General features: G+C 47.6%; 3 protein-coding genes across 6 annotated transcripts; all 3 read left to right on the top strand.

The window, feature by feature from the left end:
- The first annotated feature begins 32 nt into the window (after positions 1-32).
- LOC100878650 (uncharacterized) lies at positions 33-1,529 on the top strand. 2 transcript variants are annotated; one of them, XM_012295478.2, is made up of 3 exons: positions 33-333; positions 737-983; positions 1,389-1,529. In XM_012295478.2, exons 1-2 carry the CDS (start codon positions 135-137, stop codon positions 934-936), a joined length of 399 nt encoding a protein of 132 aa, XP_012150868.2. In that variant the 5' UTR covers positions 33-134; the 3' UTR covers positions 937-983; positions 1,389-1,529. The 2 variants fall into 2 exon arrangements, with proteins under 2 accessions (XP_012150868.2, XP_076395699.1); XM_076539584.1 differs by lacking the exon at positions 1,389-1,529 and having other exon boundaries at positions 737-1,130.
- Positions 1,530-3,173: 1,644 nt separating this feature from the next.
- On the top strand, positions 3,174-5,881 carry LOC105663814 (uncharacterized). Of its 2 annotated transcripts, XM_012295398.2 has the most exons (4): positions 3,174-3,192; positions 3,403-3,475; positions 4,310-4,542; positions 5,284-5,881. In XM_012295398.2, the coding sequence occupies exons 3-4, from the start codon at positions 4,521-4,523 to the stop codon at positions 5,637-5,639; spliced, it is 378 nt and encodes a 125-aa protein (XP_012150788.1). In that variant the 5' UTR covers positions 3,174-3,192; positions 3,403-3,475; positions 4,310-4,520; the 3' UTR covers positions 5,640-5,881. The 2 variants fall into 2 exon arrangements, with proteins under 2 accessions (XP_012150788.1, XP_076395694.1); XM_076539579.1 differs by lacking the exons at positions 3,174-3,192; positions 3,403-3,475; positions 4,310-4,542 and adding an exon at positions 4,675-5,190.
- Positions 5,882-6,330: 449 nt separating this feature from the next.
- LOC105663816 (uncharacterized) lies at positions 6,331-8,640 on the top strand. 2 transcript variants are annotated; one of them, XR_013040441.1, is made up of 3 exons: positions 6,331-7,636; positions 7,713-8,231; positions 8,502-8,640. XR_013040441.1 is itself a non-coding variant. In XM_012295400.2 (2 exons), the coding sequence occupies exons 1-2, from the start codon at positions 7,621-7,623 to the stop codon at positions 8,144-8,146; spliced, it is 450 nt and encodes a 149-aa protein (XP_012150790.2). In that variant the 5' UTR covers positions 6,331-7,620; the 3' UTR covers positions 8,147-8,396. The 2 variants fall into 2 exon arrangements, 1 of the variants encoding a protein (XP_012150790.2); XM_012295400.2 differs by lacking the exon at positions 8,502-8,640 and having other exon boundaries at positions 7,713-8,396.
- Positions 8,641-8,870: the final 230 nt, after the last annotated feature.

Genomic DNA, 8,870 nt, shown 5'->3' with positions numbered 1-8,870 from the left:
CTCGGAAGACACTTCTGCTCGAGCTGCGGCAAGGAGTACAGGTGGATGCAGTCTTTGGTCAGACACGAGAGAGAAGAGTGCGGAAAGGAGCCGCAACACCGTTGTCCCGTTTGCGGAGCAAAGATTCGCCACAAATGGATGTTGAAGAAACACTTGGTCAACGTTCACCGTTGGGTCGTCTCGAACGACAAGACCGTTCAATAGAGGCTGGAAAAGGCTGCGTCTCGTGTCTTCCCTCCTTTCCTACGGCTACTCCGTGTCTACGCGTACGTCTAGATGCTAGAACCGTTGGCAATCCGTGGAAACGGAAATCTTCCGCGGTAGAAGATCGAAGTAAGAGCATTCGAAGAGACGACGCCGACGCGATCGATCGCTGACCTCGTGCTTCGACGAGCAATAAACGTACAATTTGTTTCCCTCTTCCCTTCCGTGTCTCCGCTTTCTCGAACTATTCTCGAACGATTCTCGAACGATTCTCGAGGGGCAACGAAATCTCGTTACACATAAGCACAAACCACGAGCATCGATTTTCGCTCGAACCGTTGTAAATATTGACAAGATTTGCTAATAAAACGATTCGTTGAGCGCATTCTCGTTGAAGCTGCGGAAGTACCTAGCGCGCGATATTTGCGATGCGAGCGCGACGGAAGCGAAATAGAAAGTACCGGCGTGTTCGTCGAATCGACGACACCTGGAATCGTGATGTTAATAAAGGTGTACCTTTCTGTGATTTCAGGTTTACCGATTTTTACGTTTCGCTATCCGTGTAACAACTGCGGCAAAACGTACAAATGGAGAGAATCGCTGAATTTGCACAAACGAATGGAGTGCGGTATCGAACCACGGTTTTCGTGCAAGATTTGCGGAAGAAGATTCAAACACAAGCACCACGTGACGAAACATCACAAATCCATTCACAATTACGTGGATCAGTGATCGTTCGAGCCGTTCGACCGATCGAAACGTCGACTATCGCGCATTCGGTACAAAATTGTTACTTTCATTTTTGCGATTCGACTCGAACAGGATTCGATCGATGTATCGAGCAACGCTTCGATTGCTATTTTATCGATTTCGGTGATCGCGGATCACGAGAGTAACGAAGAATGAGTAATAAACGTCGAAGAAAATGTTGTTGGAGTGTTTTTCTCAGCTTGAAGAAAGAATTCGCTTTCTTCGAGATGGTGTGTCCCCCGTTGTCGAACGAAATTTCTACGACACCGGCCGAATCTTTTAGTATCTCGTTCTCGATTAGCCGAAAGTCGACGCTCGAAAGCGTACGATCTGCCGCTAGCGGTAATTGTAACTCGGTCTTTAACGCGACGACCGAACCTACGTCTTCTCCAGTTCTCCAGACATCCATGCGTCATCGGTGATTTATGTTTCAGGTGAGACTACCCGAGAAACGGTTTACCCGTGCAGGGTGTGCGGCAAGACCTACTCCAGAAAATCTTCCATGTACACGCATCTTCGTCTCTGCGGAAAGGAGCCGAAATTCAACTGCGTTCTTTGCGGGAAGATGTTCAAATACAAGCATAGACTGCAATCGCATCTCACGTCGAATTTGCACAGACGAAAATATCGATGATGACGCTGTCCTAGAATTTTCTCCGCGTTTTCTATCGACCAGGTTGTTTCGAGGAGAACGCGAACGGTACGCGAGCGCGTTTCCACGGGACGAGATCGTAACGCGACTTTGCTACAATAAAGATTTTATCTATTTTCGATTCGTTATTTCAATACGCATTTCCTACGTCCGGGGACAGGGAAGAGAAGGAGGAGGGCTTCCAGCTGATTGTACGCAAAACTGTTTAAGAGAACGAATAAAAGTTTCCTTGACGAGTTTCAAAACGTCTCGGCATGTTTCACCTTTCGCGCTATCGTTGCAACGCGCGGGAAACGATAGTAAACGATAGTAGACGAATCGACCCGCGATAAGAGAAAACTCGAAACGACGACTTAACGCGATACGCTTGTTCTTTTGCAGCTTACTTGCAGAAGGTGTGGACGTGCTTTCAATGCGGCAGACAGTATCAATGGCGCGCGTCCTTGAAGAATCACATACGAGTGGAATGCGGCAAGGAACCCACGTTCAAGTGTCCGATTTGCGGCCGAAAGTTCAAGCACAAACATCGTTGGCAATCTCACGCAAAGTGCATGCATCGTATTAATTTGTAACGAGCATCCTTTCCTGCCGAGCCGTCTCCGAGACCGCACCGTCGACTTCTCGTCGATCGACGACACCGAAACACGCTAGCATGCCAATAAAACTTTCGTTGACAAGAAAAGACACACTGTTTCTCAAATGTTTATCGTTCGAACGCGAACGGTTGTACGTAGAGAAGGCCGCATCTCGCGTTCTACGTAACTACCTATTTTTTGGATCGCTTTCGAACGCGAATCGAAACGCGTTAGCGTCTAGAAAGGATCATTGTTTGCGTATACTTTTCGTCGATAATAATCGAAACGCGTCGCCTCGAAATCACGGTTGCCGTCAAAATGTCGCGTTACCCACGCATAGCTTTTAGTTTTTATTTTTTTTTCTTTGTGCGAAACGTGGCGTGCCTGAAGCAGCTTCACTTAAAAAAAGAAAAAATAAAGATAAAAAAAAGATAATGGAAAAAGGGAAAAAGACCGTGAAAATAATTTGTCGATTTTTCTTTGCAGCCACCCCGAAGAAATTATGGTGGTGTTACCGGTGCGGCAAGCAATACATGTGGAGAGACTCGTTGAAGAAACATCTTCGAGTCGAGTGCGGCAAGGACCCGACTTTCGAGTGTCCGATTTGCGGCAGGAAGTTCAAGCACAAACACCGTTGGCAGTCGCACGCTAGACTGATACATTATCTGAACATATGACCGACCGAACGCATCGATTAATTAGCTAGTCACCGTTCGTTCGTTCGTTCGGCATTTTGCGGTCGTTGAATCGAATCGATAGACCGCGTTCATCGAGAAATCGTGATCGATCGTTTGTACTCCCGTTGTCTTTTGCCCGTTTCCCCGAAAAGTTCGAGACACGATTTCCGAGAGAACACTTTCGTTACGCTGCGTGGAAATCGAGAGGAACGTCGAATCGACGATGTTACTTATTTTTAGGAAATAAAAGTTACGTATTACGTACTGAAAATGTTGACGTTTTCTACGACTTTTCCGCGAAACGATCCGTGGAACGGCCGGAAAGGAAGAAAGGGTAAGGACTCTCGAACGTTTTTAATCGCGGTGCGTTATCGAAATTCTTGTTCGTAGAGAATCGCGGAAAGCTGTAGCGTGTCCTTTCTCGGACGGCCGTGAAATCTGGGAGCTGCCGAGTCGAGCGTAACGTTTGGCTTTCGCCGTTCTCGTTCTCGGACGATCCTGTCCCCCTTACTGACCGATCTTTCGTTTCTGCTCTGTTTTCCAGTGCCGAGGCTCACGGTGAAGAACATCGAAAACCTGCAGTACAAGAGGAGGCCGGTGATTCACAAGTGTACCAGGTGCGGAAAAGGTTATCAGTTGGAAACGTCGCTGAGAAGGCATCAGAGGCTCGAGTGCGGGGTCGAACCGAGACAGAGCTGTCCGATTTGTGGCAAGAAGTTCATGCACAGGTTCAAGTTGACGCATCATCTGGCCTCGTGCAGAAGAAAACGAGAATACTACGGAACCATATGAAATCGTATTCTCTCGTCGAACTAGACGCGTTCTCGCGAACAGAACTTTAATCCTGCTTATCGTACAAACGGAATAGCAAAAGATTCGAACTCGACTCGAGCGAGATGATCGCTGTTAGGGACTCGAACGCGATTCGATCCGCGAAATCGTGAAATTACCACGGATCGTTCGAAAGCGATCAGAGGCGAAATCTTTTTCTACGTGACACGTGTTTAGAACGAAACGACGAAGACGACGGCACACAGCTCCGTCGATAGATAGAGAGCTTACCACCGATGCGAAGGCACAAGCTGTGTACGGGTTTTACACGATGCAATAAATATACACCTTTTCCTGTGAGAAAAACGATATCGTTTACTATGTTCCATCGCTCCACGAACGCTCCGTGCGCGCATTCTCCTATTCGCTGCGCTTCGACCCGTCTCGACTTTCAATAACAATTTCTCTTTCAGCTTGCTCTCGCTCTTTTAATTTTTCTTTTCTTCGTCTTCGATCGTCGACTTCGTTCCGAGAGTCCACGGCCTCTTTATCGGAGACACTTTTCTCCGAGACAAAGAAAATTCCCCTTTCGTCCTCCCTCGAGGACTTAACGACGCCACACGCCGATTACGCGCGCAGCCGAGACGCAGGCGTCTAACGAACGAATTCTCTCGTTTCAGGGCTTCTGGCGACGATGTTGCTGACGCAGGACGCGCAACAGCCGCACGAAAACAGCGACGCGGTCTGGGATCACATGGCTTTGTTAGGGATGCCGTACAAACCGACCAGAAGAAGGACCAACTCGAAGGACAACGATCAAAAATACATATGCAACAGATGCGGGAAAACGTATAAAGCTACCACGTCTCTCAGTCGTCACAAACGACTCGAATGCGGCGTGATACCTTGCGAGGTTTGTCCGATTTGCGATCGAAGATTCAAGCACCGATTCGTCTTGAATTCGCACATCATCGGATGCCAGAGAAAACTGCAAAACGTCTCTCAGAAGAGCACCGATCCGCTCTCGTTTCCCGAGGAACGAGAGTAGCATCTAGACGTTTCTGTTTTCAGCCTCTTTCGACGATATAATCGACGCGAGTATCTCTCTCGACGAATTCTTTCTTTCCGCGGTTTCCACCAAATTCCCGAACTCGATTTTTCCGCCATCCCATCCGATACCCGTTCTCCCGCTCGTAACTACGATTCACGTTTATTCGTAAACGCGCGTTTACGAATCGATTCGAGTTATCGACGCGTCATCGTCGTCGTCGTCGTCGTCGTCGTCGAAGAGAGAAACGGAATAGAACAGTACGAACGCTCGTAGGGATTACGTATACGATGTATTAACGTCTCGTCGGTTACAGTGGTACCAGTGTTACAGTGCTTTTTTTTCTCGTCGATAACGAAAGCATTTCCTGCCCTTTGTATTCCGTTGTTTTATATGTATTGATAAATAAACGAATTTTAACGATGAAACGTGGTTTGTCTGCGCTGCCGCGCGCGATCCACGACGAAACGCGCCCCTTGCGATCTTTGCCTCTCGTTCTCTTCATCTTAGCTAGTACGTCTCTTCGAAATACTTTTTCCCCGTACCTTCAGGTATTTCCTCACTGTCACCTGTTGCCACCAGTTCACCAGTGTGTTACTTCGACAGGTTTTCTATCGAAGAACGTGTGGAGCGCGAACGATTATCACAGCGCGTCGATGGACGATATGCTGCTAAAGGAAAGGAACTTCAACGAGGCCTACTACTTCTCCTACTGCCCGGAAGATCCTAACAATAAGCAGCAACAGCAACAACAGCAACAGCAACAACAACCGCAACAGCAGCAACTGTTCACCTGTACTCTTTGCGGCAGGGAGTACACCTGGATGTACAGCCTTCGTCGTCATCAATTGCAATGCGGCAACAAAGAAGCGAGAAACAAATGCCAGTTTTGCGCGAGAAAGTTTTATAGACGAGACAGACTGAAAGAACACGTGCTATCGCATCACTCGGACTTGATTTAGCGAACGAAAGTAAAGCGAACGAAACGAAAGGAAAAGAACCACGTTCTTTTCTTTTCGATCGATACGCGTTTTCGAAGTTTTCGAAGTTTTCGAGCGGCGTCTCGAATACCACCGTGATCGTCGACGAAGGACGACGACGTGTTCCCTCTTCTTTTGTACGCTCTCACGATTTCCCAGGAAATCAAACGAATTGTATTTTTTCTTGGAAAGTTGCTCGATTCAATAAAGCGATCGTCGATGAATTCGATTGGGTAGATAGAAGTTTGGAACGGGCCGTTGCCCGTTACCAAAGTTACCGTCGCGTTTTCTGTTCCTTCACGTAGTGCTCGTTTGATCACGAATCGTTGGTTAGGTGTGACGCATCGATTCGCAGTAACGAATTTTTCTGGTATTCCAGACGGATACGAGCTGATGAACGAGTTGGTCGCTTTTCAATTCGCCCAGGATACGAAGGATACGAAAATGTTTCCGGACGTGGTTACGCTTCATTCGCCGCACGCAGCTCAGACGAACTCGATGCAACGCTATATGTGCGGAGAATGCGGCAAAGCGTACACGCGGATGGCGAATCTTCGCCGACATCAAAGACTCGAGTGCGGAAAAGAGCCGAAGCACCATTGCAGAATATGCTGGAGGAAGTTTTACCGAAGATACGAGTTGACGAATCATTTCAACACCAGACACAGCGCTCCCTGAGTCGGGCATCCTCGATCGGATCGACTGCTCGGGGAGAAACGAATTAGAGAATCGTCTAGTCTCTTCGATCGACACACGTATTTTTAAGTCGAGAGACAAACATAAAATATTCGCGATCTCGTAGTTTGCTCGTGCGCTTGATTTCGTTTTTCCTTGTTCGATGTATTTGTACGCGGTATAAGAACGTTGTAACGCGACGCGGCGATTTACTTTTTCTTCATAGGTACATACATGTATAGATCGAAAACGAAACGTTCCTCGCTCGCTCGCGTCCGTATCGTCGTTCTCGCGAGAAAACTAATTTTACCTAGTCGAGGCGAAAACTAAGAATAAGTTAAAGCTGGCATTTTTATCTTCTATCGCTGGATTGTGAGCGTCTCGAACAATAAATGTCTGACGAAGAGAAACACGTTTTGTCTGTTGCGCGTAGAAGGGGGCGGATTCGTGGATTACTCGTGTACACCTGCTATACCGTATTCCGGTGCATGCGTTTTGTTTCCCGATCCATTGCGACCAATCGATCCAACCACGTCCACACGAACGTAACGCGAGTACGTGTGTCTCTGTTAACGCGAATCGTTGATTCTTCGCAGGGAATCGAGCGAACCTGGCCGATTGGTTTCTGAAAGAGCAGAACGAGTACGAGATGCCGCAAACCTTGTTCGAGTTTGTGGCCAGCAATTACAATTTCGCGGAAACGGGAGAACGGAGGCGGACAGCGAAGACCGTGGTGATCTGCCAGGAGTGCGGCAAGAGTTTCTCCAGGCTCGACAGTCTACGAAGACACGAGAAGAATTATTGCAAACTGAAGGGGGGGCTGTTCTGTCGTTTCTGCGGCAAAAAGTTTGCCAAACGGTTGTCGATGATCTCGCACGTGAAATCCACGCATCCGAGTCTTTATCCGAAATCGGAGATGCCATAGTAAAGTTTCGTCGGTGTACGCGCGAACACGCGTTCTACGATATGATCCCCGTTTCCCGAAACGAATTTTCGATATATCCTTCCGCGAATCTCTCTCTCTCTCTCTCGATTAATTTGCCGCGATCCGATAACGTTACCGTCGTTACGAGCAATTGTAACGAAACGACGTACCAAACAAGTAATAACGAAATAAAGGATTTTCTAGTACGTGATTTGTTATGATTTCTAGAGGAATAAGTTTCCAGCGCAGAAGAGGTATCGCGGCGATCGCTTCTCGATTATAATCCGCTTTTCTAATCGCTCTAACAAAAACGATTTGGTTCGGCGTAAGATCGGCAAAGTCGGTGCAAAAGATAGCTCGATAATGCATGCCTCGAAAGGTACGCTCGCGGATAGAGAGAGGGAATCTCTCTGTTAAAAGATAGTTGTATTTAACGGGGAAACGTGTATTTGCAGGCGAGCACTTGCCGAAAAGTAAAGCGGCGTCGATTCGGGAGGAGCTGGAGGAACTGGGGGAGTCGAAGATTTGCGAAGCGTCGTTTCACGGACAGCTGCCGATCAACTATTTGCTCGGCGGCGACGACTCGTCCATCCTGATGAATTCCGTGGAGACGGGCGTGCTTCGCAAAAGCTTGAAATCTCATCAGCAGTTTCGCTGCGAAGGCTGCGACAGAAGTTACACGCGAATATACAGCTTGAAGCGGCATCAAACGGAATGCGACTCGTTCTGGGAGAATTTGCAGGGCGAAACCGAATGGTTTCATCGACAAAAGTTTTATTGCTCGCAGTGCGGCAGAGGTTACAAGAGGTTGGACACGTTGAGAAGGCATCAGAGACTGGCTTGCGAGAAGGAATCGGTTTCGACGCCTTCGGACAACGTCACCTTCTAACTTCTAGCTCGTCTCGGTGACGCGTTCTCGCCGTAAAAATTTTTCGACGCGCTTCGAAATCCGCGAGATTATTCTTTCGAAGAAGGTAACGACGTTCCAAGGCACCGATTCGCGTTTGCGGGGAAGAAAAACGGTTTCGATCGAACACGCGCTTTCGAGATTTCGATGTTTTTTGCCGTTCTTAAATATAATGTTTCAACGAGACGATTGTAAAGTCGGACGAGAAATAAAAGACGATGTATTTTGAAGACTTGTCGCGTAATTGATTGCGATCGATATCGATTAAAATCTCTCGTCGAGAAGAGAAGCGAAGAGAACAGTTCCTAAGCGGTTTCTTTTGTTTCTTTAATTGCAGATTTCTCGTCGTTGCAGCTGGGCTACGGTTTGTCATCGGGGTTTCAACTTTACGGCAACGCGAATCTTTCGCAACAAGCGGACGCCAAGTATTCGCGGCAAGACGGATCTTTGATCAACATTTGTTTCGGTTGCGGAAAGAGGTACAAGTGGAGGGACAGTTTGTTGAGGCATCAAAGGGTCGAGTGCGGTAACAAAGAGAAAAAGTTTTGCTGCAAACTGTGCCCGAAAAAGTTCTATCACCAGTATAAATTGAACGAACATTACCAAGGCCGACATAAACTTCCGAAACATCGTTAAAAAATGACTGTTTTACTCTAGCAAATGTATCCGTCGATCGATCGTTCCGTCGCGTACCGATAGATGTTCG

Source organism: Megachile rotundata, chromosome 14 (assembly GCF_050947335.1).
Source record: "Megachile rotundata isolate GNS110a chromosome 14, iyMegRotu1, whole genome shotgun sequence".
Classification (NCBI taxonomy): Eukaryota; Metazoa; Arthropoda; class Insecta; order Hymenoptera; family Megachilidae; genus Megachile; species Megachile rotundata.
Note: the sequence above shows the minus strand (reverse complement) of the source record. Positions and strands in the feature narration are given on the sequence as shown.